This window comes from Hyperolius riggenbachi, chromosome 7 (genome assembly GCF_040937935.1).
Source record: "Hyperolius riggenbachi isolate aHypRig1 chromosome 7, aHypRig1.pri, whole genome shotgun sequence".
Classification (NCBI taxonomy): domain Eukaryota; kingdom Metazoa; phylum Chordata; class Amphibia; order Anura; family Hyperoliidae; genus Hyperolius; species Hyperolius riggenbachi.
The window spans coordinates 13357116-13376076 of NC_090652.1; the positions used below are offsets into that span (position 1 = coordinate 13357116).

General features: G+C 46.6%; 1 protein-coding gene across 1 annotated transcript in view; it reads left to right on the plus strand.

Moving 5' to 3' along the window:
- The window catches only part of LOC137525391 (serine/threonine-protein phosphatase PP1-alpha catalytic subunit-like), a 44318-nt gene continuing 25357 nt past the window's right edge, over positions 1 to 18961 (plus strand). Inside the window, exon 1 of the mRNA XM_068246465.1 lies at positions 1 to 253. Within this exon, the coding sequence (XP_068102566.1) occupies positions 199 to 253 (55 nt within the window). The 5' untranslated portion in view covers positions 1 to 198. The remainder of the gene's footprint in view (positions 254 to 18961) is intronic.

Consider the following 18961-nt stretch of genomic DNA (forward strand, 5'->3'; position numbering starts at 1 on the left):
GGAGCAAGGGAAGGGGCGGGACGGCCTGTCCCCGAGTGACGCACGCGCGCCGCGGCCGATTCCATTCACGCGAAGGGGAAGGGGGTGGCGGTGAGAAAAGCGGGGCCTCGTGCGCGGAGCTGACGTCATTTGCCGGTGGAGAGAGCGAGGCCGGCGCACACGTGACCTCCCCGCCTGAAGCGAGCAGCAGCGCGAGCCATGGGGGACAGCGAGAAGCTGAACATCGACTCCATCATCCAGCGCCTCCTGGAGGGTGAGAGCCGGGGGGGAGGGGCAGTATGTGTCCATAGGGGGGCAGCGGCTGCAGTAGTAAGAGCACCTTGTCCTGGTCAGTGTGTCCTTATCCCGCCTGGGCTACAATCTGCCCCTCACTGCTCCACAGGACCCCCTTCCTGCTCCACAGGGCATCCCACCCTCCTCAACCCGCCCCCTGCTCCACAGGACCCCCTTTACTCTGCAAGACTTCCTTTCTCCTCCCCACTACTGCTCCCTTTTCTTCTCCAGTCTGGAGATTTCCCAGCCTACTGCTCCACAGGGCAACCTCCTCCTCCTGCTCCACTGGACCCCTTTTCTGCTCCAGTCTGGACCCCCCTTCTGCTCCACGGGGCAACCTCCACCCCCCCCCCCCTCCTGCTCCACAGGACAACCTCCACTCCCCCCCCCCCCCCCCTCCTGCTCCACAGGACAACCTCCACTCCCCCCCCCCCCCCTCCTGCTCCACAGGACAACCTCCACTCCCCCCCCCCCTCCTGCTCCACAGGGCAACCTCCACCCCCCCCCCCTCCTGCTCCACAGGGCAACCTCCACCCCCCCCTCCTGCTCCACAGGGCAACCTCCACCCCCCCCTCCTGCTCCACAGGGCAACCTCCACCCCCCCCTCCTGCTCCACAGGGCAACCTCCACCCCCCCCTCCTGCTCCACAGGGCAACCTCCACTCCCCCCCCCCCCCCCTCCTGCTCCACAGGGCAACCTCCCCCCCCCCCTCCTGCTCCACAGGGCAACCTCCCCCCCCCCCTCCTGCTCCACAGGGCAACCTCCACCCCCCCCCTCCTGCTCCACAGGGCAACCTCCACCCCCCCCCCTCCTGCTCCACAGGGCAACCTCCACCCCCCCCCCCTCCTGCTCCACAGGGCAACCTCCACCCCCCCTCCTGCTCCACAGGGCAACTGCCACCCCCCTTCCTCCTGCTCCACAGGGCCACCCCCCCTCCTGCAGTGTTTCCCAACCTAGTGTACTCCCCTGGATTTTTTCCCAGCTGGGTGGCATGAAAAAGTAGCCTGGTGGGGCAAGATGAGAGAATGCAGGCCCTGTGTGCAACTCTGCTTACAGAATAGGAGGTGGTGAGCCAATGACAGGTAGGTGCTCACCAAAACTAGCTGGCTGAAGCACCTGCCATCCCCGTCCTCAAGGCCCACCAACAGTACGTGTTTTGCAGAAAACCACAAACATGCACAGGTGAGGTAATTAGTGTCTCAGCAGAGCTGATTAACTACCTCTGCGGATTTCCACAAAACATGCACTGTTGGTGGTACTTGAGGACAGGGTTGGGGAACACTGCTAAAGCAGTAACTGTCGGGCATAAAATCAAAAATCAATTCTTTATTTTTATCTGGTGAACAAGTAATAAGGATGCTAATCAGGCAATTCAAAATTTAAAATCACTATTGCTGTTCTTGTTGATAAATTCATTCCCCAGTTTACACGACTCCTATTTGGTACACACAAAATTTGGTACACAAAAGAGAAGTTGCAGGGCATTCTGGGGTGTTTTTTTTTCTTTTTTTCTTCTCTACTTCCTCTCAGACTTAACTAATGCAGCCTGATTGGCTGAAGCCTCTTTCCTTTTTTCCCCTCCCACACCTCTGTTCCTCTCTGATTGTCCAAAATGTCTCAGGCTGAAACAATGCACTTTCTATAGTGAAGGGTGGGCAAATCAGGCAGAGGAGACTAAAGGTGCGTACACACACACTACTAAAGAGAACGACTGGTCCATCAGACCCCCCCACTGGGCGGTCATTCTCCCGACAGTAGTGCGTGTGTACAGTCTGTCTGCATATTGATAAGGCTATTTCTGAACGATACACTCAGCCTTATCAGTCTGCAGACTACACACGCACTACTGTCGGGAGAATGACCGCCCAGTGGGAGGGTCTGATGGACCAGTCGTTCTCTTTAGTAGTGCATGTGTACGCACCTTTAGGGCGGATATTACATCACGACTGGCTTTAAAATAGCCACAGTAAATATGGAAACTGTCTAGAATAGGATTCTCTACTTTTCCTTTATAAAATTCACAGGAATCATAACGTTGGACAGTGCAATACATGTGTTATGTTAGAGCAAGTATTTATCTACTTATATATTTGTTTTTTTCCTGAGATAGTATGGCTGACAGCTCCTCTTTAAAGCACTCCTGGGGCAAATCAATTGTATGGTTGGCTAGATTACCTTCTCCATTGATTTGCAAAAGACTAATGGAACCCCCCCCCCCCCCCCCAGCACCAGGGAGGATTTTTATTGCTCCACTCTGAACCATGAGAATCTTCCCAATACTGAACTAATGAGAATCCTCCCTGGGGATGGATGATTTCCATTGGTCTTTTGGAAAACGGGAGCCTATTGCTCCAGAAAGCTAAAGGTACATACACACGTCAGATTTTTCCAAACGACCTGTTGTTTGGACGTCAAATCGGGCGTGTGTACAGTTGATCGTTCAGCGGATAACTCTGGTTTTGATGGATCCGCTAGGCGACTCCGTCAACACCAGCGTTATCAGCTGAACGCCCGATTTGATGTCCAAACGACGGGTCATTTGGAAAAATCCGTCGTGTGTATGAGCCTTTATAGAACAAGCGACACCCACGCTAACCTAGAAATAAAAAAACACATATATAAGTAGATAAATACTACTTCTACTTGCATAACAGATGTATTGTACTATCCACGTACTGATTCCTGTGAATTTTATAAAGGAAAAGCGGAAAATCCTATTCTAGGCAGTAGCTATCTTGCCAAGCTAATGCTGACATCATATCCTCCCTGACTCTTGTTTTCCCCCCTCCCTTCTCTTGCTCATTGTGTATTCATTAGCTGCCCTCCTCCCAGAATCTTCAGACACTCCCACTGAGGCGTATACTAGGAACTTACACTGTCTTATCCTCCAATCCCTGAGTCACCTCAGCCTTGCATGTAAACACAAGTGATCAGAGGGTGTTTGTGATAAGCAGCTAGGCAGGGAAGTAAATGGAAGAGGAGGAATATATTCTAGATAAAAAGAACTCCCAGCATTCAACTCTTTGGCGCTGTTTGGCACTAGGGTCAGTGCTCCTAAAGTATGTGATAACTCCAAACCATAACAGCAGAAAAAGTTTTGCCAGTTTTGAATGCAGGATTAGCATCTTTATCACTTAATACACTCAGATAAGTTGCTGTTAAAATTTGATTTTTATGGTGACAATACTGCTTTAAGGGTTGGGGAATTTAGCCCATGATAGGCTTTATTTGGCTTGAGGAATGCCCTACAAACGATATGTAAGGAGCACAATTATGCAATGGGTACGTTTTTATCTCGGATTCAAAGGACAACTGACTGGAAACAAATTATAAAATAAAGATACGTACGGAATACTCTCACCCAGGAATACCAATCCATCCTACAGGCTCTATTCTGCTGATAATCACACATGAAAGAACAAGTTTTTAAATGATCAAGAGATTTTATACTTCACTTCAGCTGCATTCCACCAGCATAATTAAGCTTTTGCACGCTGACGTTATTGTGCGTACGTTTGTGTTCTCACATTGAACTGCTCATTATCAATCGTTTATTTTCAGGGATTAAAATCTGGTGTGTGTAAGTAGCTTTATGCCTTTGCATTGCTTTTTGTGGCCAGCACCACATTTTGAAAAAAATTGTGCTACTGTAGTTCTTTAAAGAACAAGCGACACCCATGGTAACCTAGAAATAAAAAAACACATAAGTAGATAAATACTACTTCTACTTGCATAACAGATGTATTGTGCTATCCACATAATGATTCCTGTGAATTTTACAAAGGAAAAGCAGAAAATCCTATTCTAGGCAGTGGCCATCTTGCCAAGCTAATGCTGACATCATATCCTCCCTGACTCTTGTTCCCCCCCCCTCCCTTCTCTTGCTCATTGTGTATTCATTAGCTGCCCTCCTCCCAGAGTCTTCAGACACTCCCACTCAGGTGTATACTAACAACTGCACTGCCTATTTTTTTTATTTACACATCCAATCACTGAGTCACCTCAGCCTTGCTTGTAAACACAAGTAATCAGAGGGTGTTTTTGATAAGCAGCTAGGCAGGGAAATAAATGGAAGAGGAGGAATATATAATAGATAAAAAGAACTCCCAGCATTCAACTCTTTGGCACTGTTTGGCACTAGGGCCAGTGCTCCTAAAGTATGTGATCACTACAAACCATAACAGCAGAAAGTTTTGCAAGTTTTGAATGCAGGATTAGCATCTTTATCACTTAAACTCAGACCAGTTGCTGTTGAAATTTGATTTTTATGGTGACCATACCGCTTTAACACCTTGGACCAGATTGGCTAGCCTTCCCTCCCTGTGTGCATCAGTGACCCTTGGGCAACAATGGCCATGTCACCAGTAGAGCTCTTGTTTTAATTTCCACTTTTTAGTTTCTCTTGCAGCACAATGAATGTGACCTCCCCTGGGCAGGAGACTGCATGGGGCTGGGCTTCCGTAGGCTTGTGGTTGATCACTAACCACTGCATGCCAGGTACTGCAAGGCCTGTGGGTTTGGGAGAGGCCTGACTCTGGCTCGTGAGTCGTAACCAATCACCATTCGCTCCTTTTTGAAGTCCTTCAGATCCTTCCTTGTATCTGCACATTTTTCAGTGTCACTCTCCATAAAGGGACTCTTCCCTTGATGAACAATATGTCCCAATTCTTGTCCGGTGCCACTGTAGCCAGTCAGTCACTGTTATTCATCACAAGCACCTGCTAGTGGTAAAATGGACCTGAACTCAGAACTTCCTCTCTGCTCTAAAATATAAGTAACAGCATAATAACCTTTAAAGAAACGCCTTTCTTTGTTACAGTTGAAACAAATCCTGCAGTAAATTTGCAGTTTGTTTACTTCCTGCGTTCATGGAAGCAGACATACGGTTAATGTCCTGTGCTTACCAATTGGCTTCTCTGCTGTGGCGGGCAGCTGAGATCAAATTACAATTTGTGATTAGTCACAGATGAGGGGGAATTAGACAGGTTAAACCTCTAAATACATACAGGGTGCATTTCGCTTTCCCTTCTGTCCTGTGTAAGCGTTCTGGTCCACTTTAATGATTTGGTGGTTCAGCATAATGCATGTGTAGTGTAGTGAAGCAGCCTCCCTCGTGTGTCTATACAGGCTGTATGTTTATAGGGAAGTGTCCTCCTGACCTGTGTCCATACAGATAGTGGCCTATTCTATGGGGAGAGGCACATATTGGTTTGTGTATCAGCTGACTGTCTTAAAGAGACTCCGTAACAAAAATTTCATCCGGTTTTCTTCCATCCTACAAGTTCCAAAATCTATTCTGTGTTCTGGCTTACTGCAGCACGTTCTACTATCACCATCTCTGTAATAAATCAACTTATCTCTCTCTCTTGTCAGACTTGTCAGCCTGTGTCTGGAAGGCTGCCAAGTTCTTCAGTATTGTGGTTCTGTGATGCATCTCCCCCCTCCAGGCCCCTCTCTGCACACTGCTGTGTGTTATTTAGATTAGTGCAGCTTCTCTGCTCTATTATCTTTTACAAGCTGGATAAATCCTCCTCTGAGCTGGCTGGGCTTTCACATACTGAGGAATTACATACAGGTAGAGCTGTCTGCACTCTGCAGGAAGAAACAGCCTGACACTTCAGTGGAAGATAGCTGCAGGGGGAAAGAAACACACAAATGATCTCTTGAGATTAAAAAGGAAGGCTGTATACAGCCTGCTTGTGTATGGATGTATTTTCTATGTGTGGACATTAGGCCTGAACGATTTTGGGAAAAGATTGAATTGCACGATTTCTGTCAAATTGCGATTTCGATTCAATTCACGATTTTCTTCAATGTGCCTCATTCAGATCTCCTCTGTGCAAAGGAGGCTGGGGGTGGAGCTGTGATTAATCCTAAGCCTAAAGGCTTCATAACTGGCCAAACTCTTGACTGACCGGGACAATATAAAAAAAAAAAACTGAGAAGAACTGGTGCTATGATCATTGAGTAGTTATAGTTTAAACCTCATATATATTAACACAATTTTTACTGTCCTACTCCAGAGGTAATGCGTAATAAGGTATTGAACAGTAGTACCACACCTAATATGTCTGCCGTCCGCCCAGCTGATGGTGTGCTAGACCAGGAGTGTCAAACTCAAATAGACAGGGGGCCAAAATTGAAAAAATGTGACCAAGTCAAGGGCCAAGGAGGACCGGAGGGGGGATGGGGGGTTATTTCACCTGTCCCATTTTTCTCCATGCGGCACATATTACTGTGGGGGGGAATAAGAGTCATGTCACAGCAGTAGTGGGGACAGTTAATGTTAGGTGTGGGGTAGGTAGGGTGAAGTTAAGCCATGGGGGGGGGGGGATTTGCGCTGATGCACACGCACACACTTAATTCTCCATCTCGCAGCACTCACTGACACACAGATCCTGCAGCACACACTAATATGCACAATCACACTTCGAGCACTTCACCTGCAGCACACACTTACATGCACACATACACACCAATATGCACAAACACACACTCCTCCTGCAGCACACACTTACATGCACACATACACACCAATATGCACAAACACACACTTCTCCTGCAGCACACACTAACATGCACACATACACACCAATATGCACAAACACACACTTCTCCTGCAGCATACACTTACATGCACACATACACACCAATATGCACAAACACACACTCCTCCTGCAGCACACACTTACATGCACACATACACACCAATATGCACAAACACACACTTCTCCTGCAGCACACACTAACATGCACACATACACACCAATATGCACAAACACACACTTCTCCTGCAGCACACACTAACATGCACACACACACTCCTCCTGCAGCACACACTTACATGCACACATACACACCAATATGCACAAACACACACTTCTCCTGCAGCACACACTAACATACACACCAATATGCACAAACACACACTTCTCCTGCAGCATACACTAACATGCACACATACACACCAATATGCACAAACACACACTTCTCCTGCAGCACACACTTACATGCACACATACACACCAATATGCACAAACACACACTCCTCCTGCAGCACACACTTACATGCACACATACACACCAATATGCACAAACACACACTCCTCCTGCAGCACACACTTACATGCACACATACACACCAATATGCACAAACACACACTCCTCCTGCAGCACACACTAACATGCACACATACACACCAATATGCACAAACACACACTTCTCCTGCAGCACACACTTACATGCACACATACACACCAATATGCACAAACACACACTCCTCCTGCAGCACACACTTACATGCACACATACACACCAATATGCACAAACACACACTTCTCCTGCAGCACACACTTACATGCACACATACACACCAATATGCACAAACACACACTCCTCCTGCAGCACACACTTACATGCACACATACACACCAATATGCACAAACACACACATCTCCTGCAGCACACACTAACATGCACACATACACACCAATATGCACAAACACACACTCCTCCTGCAGCACACACTTACATGCACAACACTCAATGACACACACACAGAGTCATGCACTTCAGTCTTGCCTGCTAAATCTCCCCCATGCTGTGCAGATCCACACCTCTCTCTGCACTTCGAGTGACGACTTCTGGAATGGGGGAGGAGGGAATTCCTTCTCTGCTCCCTCTGCTAGCCACCGAACTACTGAAGGACGGGGAGGGGAAAATCAGACCAGACACTAGCCTGCTTTAACTAAATTGCCTTGTAAACAATCATCGAAGAAAACGACTCCTGTGAGCTGCCAGAGGGAAAGAGAGCGAGAGCCTGCGCTGGGCTAATGACGTAGCAGGAGAAGGAGGCACTAGGCGGAAGTAAAGATACTAATCTGCCGCGGGGAGTGAGAGCTGCTGAGTCGCAGCTATTTGTACACAAAGTTGCGCACAGCGGGAGATGGTACAACACCACAGCGGGAGGGCACAGGATATCGGCAAAAATCGCCGCTTTGGTGATCACGGAATCGTCGTTTCCGTGATCGCGATTTCGATACAAAATCGATAAATCGTTCAGGCCTAGTGGACATACTGTACATCAACCTACTTCCTGTTTTAATGGCCATTTTGTTTGTTTGTAAACAAACTGTTTTTAACCACTTTTAATGCGGCGGGGAGCAGCAAAATTGTGACAGAGGGTAATAGATGTCCCCTAACGCACTGGTATGTTTACTTTTGTGCGATTTTTAACAATACAGATTCTCTTTAAGGTGCCCATACACGTTTTCCCGGCGATAGACAGCAGATCGAGTCTGCTGTGAAATCGCTGCGCAAATGCTGACCGATTCCCATGGATCTGTCCACGTGGAAGATTTAGCTCGATCGCCAGCGGGTCGGGAGTGCGTGGATAGTGGCATTCGAATGTCCAACCGATGCTGGCGCCAATACATTACCTGTTCTGCCGGCGTGTGTCCCCGCTGTCCCTTCTCCGTGCTGGGCTCCAGCTGGCTTCACTTCTTACTGTCCCGATAGGAAGTAAAGTGAAGCCGGAGCCCAGAGCGGAGAAGGGACAGTGGAGACCGGGGCGACTCGCGCCGGCCGGATCAGATAATGTATGCAGGGGAAGGCGGCACTGGCAGCTCCACAGATTGTGAATCGGTTTCATAGTGAAATCGATTCAAAATCTGTTTGCAGTGTGGGCAGCCAATAGATCCCTCTTTGATCAGATTTGATCACAGAGGGATCTATCTGCTGGTCGATCTGGTGGCAATCGACCACAGCCTTTAGGTCTGTGCAGGTGTGGCTGACTCCCTGCATTTAGCATGTCGTTGATTGCCCTTAAAGGATACCCGAACTGAAATGTGACATAATGAGATAGACATGTGTATGTACAGTGCCTAGCACACAAATAACTAGGCTGTGTTCCTTTTTTATTTCTCTGCCTGAAAGAGTTAAATATCAGGTATGTAAGTGGCTGACTCAGTCCTGACTCAGACAGGAAGTGACTATAGTGTGACCCTCACTGATAAATTCCTCTTTTTATCTCTTTCTTGCTCTCAGAAGTCATTTTCTGCTAGGAAAGTGTTTTATAGGTGGAATTTCTTATCAGGGAGGGTCACACTTAGTCACTTCCTGTCTGAGTCAGGACTGAGTCAGCCACTTACATACCTGATATTTAACTCTTTCAGGCACATACAGAAAAAAAGGAACACAGCCTGGTTATTTGTGTGCTAGGCACTGTACATACACATGTCTGTCTCATCATGTCACATGTCAGTTCGGGTATCCTTTAAAGCGGACCTGAACTCAGTCCTCTGTGCTCTAAAAGATACACAAAAACATTAGAACCTTTAAAGTACAAGTGACACCCATGCTAACCTAGAAATAAAACACATATATTTATTGTATTTATAAAGCGCCAACATATTACACAGCGCTGGACATTAGTTTAGGTTACAGACAATATTTAGGGGTGACATACAGCAATATGACAATACATGAATACAAGACCACAGTATGAGTACAAGGTAATGCTTAGTCACTGGATGGGAGCATGGAGATCACACAGCACAGTATGAGTACAAGGTAATGCTTAGTCACTGGAGGGGAGCATGGAGGTCACACAGCACAGTATGAGTACAAGGTAATGCTTAGTCACTGGAGGGGAGCATGGAGATCACACAGCACAGTATGAGTACAAACAAGGTAATGCTTAGTCACTGGAGGGGAGCATGGAGATCACACAGCACAGTGTGAGTACAAGGTAATGCTTAGTCACTGGAGGGGAGCATGGAGGTCACACAGCACAGTATGAGTACAAGGTAATGCTTAGTCACTGGAGGGGAGCATGGAGGTCACACAGCACAGTATGAGTACAAGGTCATGCTTAGTCACTGGAGGGGAGCATGGAGATCACACAGCACAGTGTGAGTACAAGGTAATGCTTAGTCACTGGATGGAGCATGGAGATCACACAGCACAGTATGAGTACAAGGTAATGCTTAGTCACTGGATGGAGCATGGAGATCACACAGCACAGTATGAGTACAAGGTAATGCTTAGTCACTGGAGGGGAGCATGGAGATTAGGCAAGTTAGGTTCACTCAGATGCATAGCATGGGTGCACAGTAATGGAGGTGCATGATCAGGTAGGACACAAAAGGAGGACCCTGCCCAAAGGCTTACAATCTATACAAGTAGATAAATACTAGATCTACTTGCATAACAGATGTATTGCACTGTCCACGTTATGATTCCTGTAAATTTCATAAAGGAAAAGCAGAGAACCCTATTCTAGGCAGGTTCCATCTTGGTTACCTTTGAAACTAATCCTGACATAATTTCCTCCCTCGATTTTTTTATTTTTATTTTTTTTCCCCGCTCTCTCTCCTCTTGCTAATTGTGTATCCGTTACCCGCCCTCCTCCCAGAGTCTTCAGACACTCCCACTGAGGTGTATACTAGGTGCACTGTCTTATGTCATTAGAAAGAGGGTGAAATAAAGGGAAGAGGAGGGGTATACTATAAACACACCCAGCATGCAACTGTTTGACAATGGCAATTAACGGGCCAGTGCTCTTAAGCTATGTGATAACTCCAAACCATGACAGCAGAAAAAGTTTTGAATGCAGGATTAGCATCTTTATCACTTAATACACTCAGACCAGTTGCTGATAAAATTTGATTTTTATGGTGACTATACCGCTTTAAACAAGTCTTTGTCACAGCTGATACAAATCCTTAAATCTGCATGGTTTCTACTTCCTGATTCATGGAAGCAGACCTATTGTTTACAGCCTGTGCTTTCAAATGGGCAGTCATAGTAAGAAGTTTTAAATCAGGATGATCCCATTTATTGGTTAACTAAATGAACAAACACAGAACATTTATATTGCGCTTTTCTCCTGGCGGACTCAAAGCGCCAGAGCTGCAGCCACTAGGATGCGCTCTATAGGCAGTAACAGTGTTAGGGAGACTTGCCCAAGGTCCCCTACTGAATAGGTCCTGGCTTACTGAACAGGCAGAGCCGAGATTCGAACCCAGGTCGCCTGTGTCAGAGGCAGAGCCCTTAACCTTTACACTATCCAGCCACTACTTACACTATCCAGCCACTAATAGAATAAGAATAAGCAAGATTTCGGCTTTGCAGCCTTCGTCGGGCTTACAATCCTATATTCATTTATGCAGGCTGATGGTACAGACAGCTATATACATGCAACATCAAAAGGGGGGTACATATATATTTTTTCAAGCATAAATACATGTCATTAAGATGCCTTAAAGAGAATCTGTATTGTTAAAATCGCACAAAAGTAAACATACCAGTGTGTTAGGGGACATCTCCTATTACCCTCTGTCACAATTTCACCGCTCCCCGCCGCATTAAAAGTAGTCAAAAACAGTTTTAAAAAGTTTGTTTATAAACAAACAAAATGGCCACCAAAACAGGAAGTAGGTTGATGTACAGCATGTCCACACATAGAAAATACATCCATACACAAGCAGGCTGTATACAGCCTTACTTCTGAATCTCAAGAGATCACTTGTGTGTGTTTACCTTCCGTCCCCAGCTTCTCTCATGCACTGAACATTACAGGCTTCCTGCAGACAGCTCTGCCTGTGCCTGTGTTTGTAATTCCTCAGTATGTGACAGACCAGCTCCTTTCACAGCCTCCAGGAGGAGGATTTTTATCCAGCTCTCTTCTATCACTGATAAGATAGCAGAGAAGCTGCTGGCTTATGTAAATAAAACACACACTGGAGTGTGCATAGAGGAACAGTTCAACACTGAAGAACTTGGCAGCCTTCCAGACACAGGCCGACAAGTCTGACAGGGGAAAGATACATTGATTTATTACAGAGATGGTTATAGTAGAAAGTGCTGCAGCAAGCCAGATCACATTAGAATAGGTTTAGGAACTTGTAGGATGGTAGAAAAAACGTTGTAATGTTTGTTACAGAGTCACTTTAAGTGAAACAGAACATGTAAATGGGGTGGAAGGTTGTTAGCGGAGATAAGAATACTTGTTTACACCATGTTACCAGACCTGGGAGTTGGATTGTCACAGAGGCATCGTACATTCTGAGTTCACAAGTTTAGCTATATAGGCTGAGAAAGAGTTTAAAGGTGGCCATACACTGGTCGATGTGCCATTAGATCGACCAGCTGACAGATCCCTATCTGATCGAATCTGATCAGATAGGGATCGTATGGCTGCCTTTACTGCAAACAGATTGTGAATCGATTTCAGCCTGAAACCGATCACAATCTGTTCAGCTGCTCCTGCCGCCTGTCCCCCCCCCGTATACATTACCTGAGGCTGGCTCCCGGGCGTCTTCTCCGCACTGCACCGCACCGCTGTTCTTGCTCCATCCCGGCGCTTCCTGTGTTACTCCGTGACCAGGAAGTTCAAATAGAGCGCCCTCTATTTCAACTTCCTGGTCACCGGAGTGACACAGGAAGTATAAGCGTACACTGGGACATGCGGAAATGCGGTGCAGCGAGGAGAAGAGGACCCCGGAGCCAGCTTCAGGTAATGTATACATGCTCGGATCGGGCCCGAATCGTACGCCGCAAGCGACGCGCTCCTACCGCCGGGCGATCGAGGGTAATTTCCCGCACGGCGCGATCGACGGTCCGATCCAATTTCGGGAGGGAATCGGATCGGCGGGTGCGTTTAGCGCAAGCGATTGGCAGCAGATCCGATCCCAGGATCGGATCTGCTGTCGAAACGGCCGTGAATCGAGCCAGTGTATGGCCTGCTTAAATATCATCAGCCTCATACCAATATAAAAAGTTTGTGTCCTTATTTAAGCCCTTGTCCACAGCTTTGAACCAATTTATACATTTTGTTTCTGCTATTAATCGATCATTTGACGTTTTGAAGCCGCCCTTCAGGGCAGTGACACGAAGATCATCCATGCTGTGTCCGTTGGACCGAAAGTGTGTAGCAACTGGGAGTTCAGATTTCGTATCATTAATAGTGTGCCTGTGTCCATTCATACGTTTGAGCAGTGTTTGTCCAGTTTCTCCCACGTACAGAACATTGGGGCATTTAGCACACATGATCTGATATACCAGATTGGTGGATGTAAATGTGCCCTGTACTCTGTACTCCTGTTGTGAACCTGGTATCGTTACCCTGTCAGTGAAGTAAATGTGTCTGCAGGTCCCACACCTTTTTTGTCGGCAGGGTGATGTTCCGTTTTGTTGTGGCCTATTCAAAGAACTCCAGAAAAATCGTAGTGAGGGTGTCTCAGCACCTTGCAGGGGAAAAAAATATAGGAGACAAATACGGCAGCCCAATAGTATAGTATATTAGTATGCAATTGAAAAAAGGAATTTCAATAAATTACTACTCATAAAAGGAGGTTGCAAGGGCAACCAACCGTAGGAAGCAGGTGGAGACCATAAACCCAACTCCACTCGGGAGTCCCAGCCGGGACCTGGATGTGGTCGCTCTCCTTGGAAAAGTAGGGACAGGTGTCCACTGTGGGGCACCCACAGGTGGTCTGTCACCACCCCTCAAACACAGATTGTTTGGGGGTATAGCTATGCACAATTGACGGTAAAGAGGCGCCCTGGTTGAAATAAAAGCATCTAAAAACAGCTTAAAATCAAGGAAATAATGAGGTGGCTTACCTCAATAACGAAATACTTGTATATGACAAGATTTTTATTTAGCACAGGCAACGCGTTTCGCGGGTCCAAGCCCGCTTCATTAGGCCACTAAAAGTGCCAAATGAACAAGTCGATATGGCAAAGGGAGCTATGGCCTGATGAAGCGGGCTTGGACCCGCGAAACGCGTTGCCTGTGCTAAATAAAAATCTTGTCATATACAAGTATTTCGTTATTGAGGTAAGCCTCCTCGTATTATTTCCTCGATTTTAAGCTGTTTTTAGATGCCTTTTATTTCAACCAGGGCGCCTCTTTACCTTCAATTGTCCAGAAAAATCAATCTGTTTCAGATTGTGTGGTTGCGATATGACAAGAGGGGAGGTTTAGGGAATATCTTCCTCAGTCTGTGATCCTTGTGCAAAATGGGAAAGTGCATTGTTTCAGCCTGAGCAATATTGGCCAATCAGAGAGGAACAGAGGTGTGGGAGGGGAAAACAGGAGGGAAAGGGGCTTCAGCCAATCAGGCTGCATTAGTTAAGTCTGAGGGGAAGTAAAGAAGAGAAAAAAAAAACCAGCATGCCCTGCAACTTCTCTTTTGTGTACCAAATTTTCTGTGTACCAAATAAGAATCAGGTAAACTGGGGAATGAGCATTTTATAAACAAGAAAAGTAATAGTGATTTTTAACTTTTGGATTGCCTGGTTAGCATCCTTATTACTTGTTTACCAGATAAAAATTGATTTTTTATTTTATGCCCGACAGTTACACTTTAAAGAGGAACTGTAACAAAACACTTCATCCCAATCAGTAGCTGACGCCCCATTTCCCTAGAGGAAACTTTACCTTTTCTCAAACGGATCATCGGGGGCTCTGTATGGCTGATATTGTGGTGAAACCCCTCCCACTGTGTGATGTCATGACCATGCTCCTGACAGTCTCCTGTCTGTGACTCTTGTTGCATTGCGGGAAATAGCGCATGCTTGGTAGTTGCTATCTCCCTCTATGCATACGGATATTAAAAAAAAATGCTTTTAGCCTATGGTGTTGGGGGAGGGGTGTGTGTGTGTGGGGGGGGGGGGGTGTTATAAATGGCAGTTGGTGCTGTCTGTGTGTTTGTTTTTTTTTTTTATTTATTTACATCTTGCTTTGCTGCAATATGTTGATTTGTTTTTCCTTAGAGGAACTTCAGCCTAAACAAACATACTGTCATTAAGTTACATTACTCCACTGACAGGGTAACGATACCAGGTTCACAACAGGAGTACAGAGTACAAGGCACATTTTCCTGTGGTTCCACCAATCTGGTATATCTGATCATGTGTGCTAAATGCCCCAATGTTCTGTACGTGGTAGAAACTGGACAAACTCTGCGCAAACGTATGAATGGACACAGGCACACTATTAATAATACCAAATCTGGACTCCCAGTTGCTACACACTTTCGGTCCAACGGACACAGCATGGATGATCTTCGTGTCACTGCCCTGAAGGGTGGCTTCAAAACGTCAAATGATCGATTAATAGCAGAAACAAAATTTATAAATTGGTTCAAAGCTGTGCAGAACGGTTTGAATGACAACAATTTTTTATATTGGTATGAGACTGATATTTAAACTTTCTCAGCCATTCTAGCTGAACTTGTGAACTAAGAATGTACGATACCTGTGGGTCAATCCTAATCCCAGGTCTGTGAGCATGGCGTAAACAAGGATCCTTATCTTAGCTAATAACCTCTATCCCCTTTCAGATGGTCTGTTTGACTTAAGGCATCTTAATGACCTGTATTTATGCTTGAAAAATATGTTTTCCCTTTGATGTTGCATGTATAAAGCTGTCTGTACCATCAGCCTGCAAACTAACAGGATATAAGCCTGACGAAGGCTGCAAGGCCGAAAACTTGCTTATTTTTATTCAGTTTAGTTAGCTAATAAATGGTATCATCCTGATTTAAAACTTCTTGCTAAGTTACATTAGTTATGTTAATTAAAATAGATAGGTAATATCTCTCACCCACCCTGTTTTTAAAAGAACAGGCAAATGTTTGATTTCATGGGGCAGCCATGTTTTTGGTTGAAAGAAGGTGAATGGAAGCATGAGACTGTTCCAACTGTCCTGATCACCCTTCCCAGCTGCTAGGCAATGAGAACATCAGAAATCCCGTCGTGCTTTGCGCAGCATCAGGGGAAAAATGCCCGTGCAGATTTTTTTTTTTGATGGGGTGGAGCTTAGCTTCTGTGCAGCTAAAAATGAGGCTTGGGTAAGAAAAACAAAGTTTTGATGCTGTGAAACTGTTAAAGAAACACCAAGCCTTCAGTGCTGCTGAGTAGATTTTTTATTCTGGAGGTTCACTTTAAGTTCCTCTTTAACTGACAACTTGTTCCAGTATTCAGTTTTCTGCCTGTTTCTACAAGCTGGCCATACTCTGGTCGATTTCCAGCCATTGATCGATTCTATAGAATCGATCGGAAATTAATTCTATCAAATCGATTTGACCTATCTGACAGGATGGAAAATCTAGGTCGATCTGCAGTTGGCAGCAGATCCATGGCCCATAGAGTTGCATTTGATGTAATAGTCCAATAAATGCATTTAGATCGATTTCCAATAGATCTCATTCTGAAATCTATTGGAAATCTGCTCCTAGTGTGTGGCACACATCAGATTCCTGTCAGATTGGACTTAACAGGCATCCATCAGAAATCTATCTGATGGTCCAATCTGCTGCAAATCTATAAGTGTATGGCCACACCTTAACACAGTTTACTCCCTGTGTTGTGGAAACTTGTGAGACAAATAAAAGAGAGAGAGAGAGAGGAGAATGGAATTCTGGGTGGTATCATTGTGCCATTTCCAGAGAAGTTTCACCCGCAGAAGCCTGTGATAGATTACATAGCTGGTGTTCTCGCTGTGCAAGTCCAGGCCTGAGATGTTCCTGTAAAATGAAATAAAGGTTGTTGGTCTTATAAGCGCTGGTAAACACAGCTGTCCCAGCCTATAAACTGCCACTTCTCTAGAGCCCAGCTAATGAGATGCTGGCAGTTCTGCTTTGCATGCACATTTCTTACAAATGGTACATAATGAGACCGGGCAGAAAGTGCATTTGATTGGCTCTATTCTAAGTACGGATGCAAGTGTGAGCACTGTGTGCGTGATTCTAAAGCGAGCCCGAGGGAAGAGGGAAATGGAGGCTGACCTATTTACTTCCTTCTAAGCAATACCAGTTGCCTGGCTGTCCTGCTGATCCTCTGCCTCTAATGCTATTAGCCATCGCCCCTGAACAAGCATGCAGCAGATCAGGTGTTTCTGGCATTATTGTCAGATCTGACAAGATTAGCCGCATGCTGATTTCTGGTGTTATTCAGGTACTACTGCAGCCAAATAGACCAGCAGGACACCCAGGCAACTGGTATTGCTTAACAGGAAATCAATATGGCAGCCTCAATATCCCTCACCTCGGGTTCACTTCAAAGGATTGCAAAGCAACAGAAGAGGGAACTGTATAGGGGAGGGAGAGGACCACTAGACACCAGGGAACTGGTATAGGGGAGGGAGAGGACCACTAGACACCAGGGAGAGGACCACTAGACACCAGGGAGAGGACCACTAGACACCAGGGAGAGGACCACTAGACACCAGGGAGAGGACCACTAGACACCAGGGAGAGGACCACTAGACACCAGGGAGAGGACCACTAGACACCAGGGAGAGGACCACTAGACACCAGGGAGAGGACCACTAGACACCAGGGAGAGGACCACTAGACACCAGGGAGAGGACCACTAGACACCAGGGAGAGGACCACTAGACACCAGGGAGAGGACCACTAGACACCAGGGAGAGGACCACTAGACACCAGGGAGAGGACCACTAGACACCAGGGAGAGGACCACTAGACACCAGGGATCTGTATAGGGGATGGAGGGGGCCACTAGACACCAGGGAACTGTATAGGGGAAGGAGGAGGACCACTAGACACCAGGGATCTGTATAGGGGAAGGAGGAGGACCACTAGACACCAGGGAACTGTATAGGGGAAGGAGGAGGACCACTAGACACCAGGGAACTGTATAGGGGAAGGAGGAGGACCACTAGACACCAGGGAACTGTATAGGGGAAGGAGGAGGACCACTAGACACCAGGGAACTGTATAGGGGAGGGAGAGGACCACTAGACACCAGGGAACTGTATAGGGGAGGGAGAGGACCACTAGACACCAGGGAACTGTATAGGGGAAGGAGGAGGACCACTAGACACCAGGGAACTGTATAGGGGAAGGAGGAGGACCACTAGACACCAGGGAACTGTATAGGGGAGGGAGAGGACCACTAGACACCAGGGATCTGTATAGGGGAGGGAGAGGACCACTAGACACCAGGGATCTGTATAGGGGAGGGAGAGGACCACTAGACACCAGGGATCTGTATAGGGGAGGGAGAGGACCACTAGACACCAGGGATCTGTATAGGGGAGGGAGAGGACCACTAGACACCAGGGAACTGTATAGGGGATGGAGGGGGCCACTAGACACCAGGGAGAGGACCACTAGACACCAGGGAACTGTATAGGGGAAGGAGGAGGACCACTAGACACCAGGGAACTGTATAGGGGAGGGATAGGGCCACTAGACACCAGGGAACTGTATAGGGGAGGGATAGGGCCACTAGACACCAGGGAACTGTAAAGAGGAGGGAGAGGGCCACTAGACACCAGGAAACTGTATAGGGGGAGGGAGGACCACTAGAAACCAGGGAACTTTATAGGGGCAGGATTCTATTACATGCCATGAAACTTTATAAGGGAGAGAGGTGGCCACTAGACATTGCGGCTGGCCTGCGACTTGGTCCCAGAGCTTAATTTCAGTCCGCTCTGTATTTGAGTTTGACACCCCTGCACTAGAGGGATGTGGTGTTATAAGAATCCCCCATAGCATTGCATTACCATAGAAAAGGCTTCTAGTGGGTTTGAGCCCTTTCTCTGCAAGAGTTCAGGTCCACTTTAAAGGACAACCGAAGAAAGAGTGATATGGAGGCCGATATATTTCCTTTTAAACAATGCACATTGCCTGGCTTCCCTGCTGATCCTCT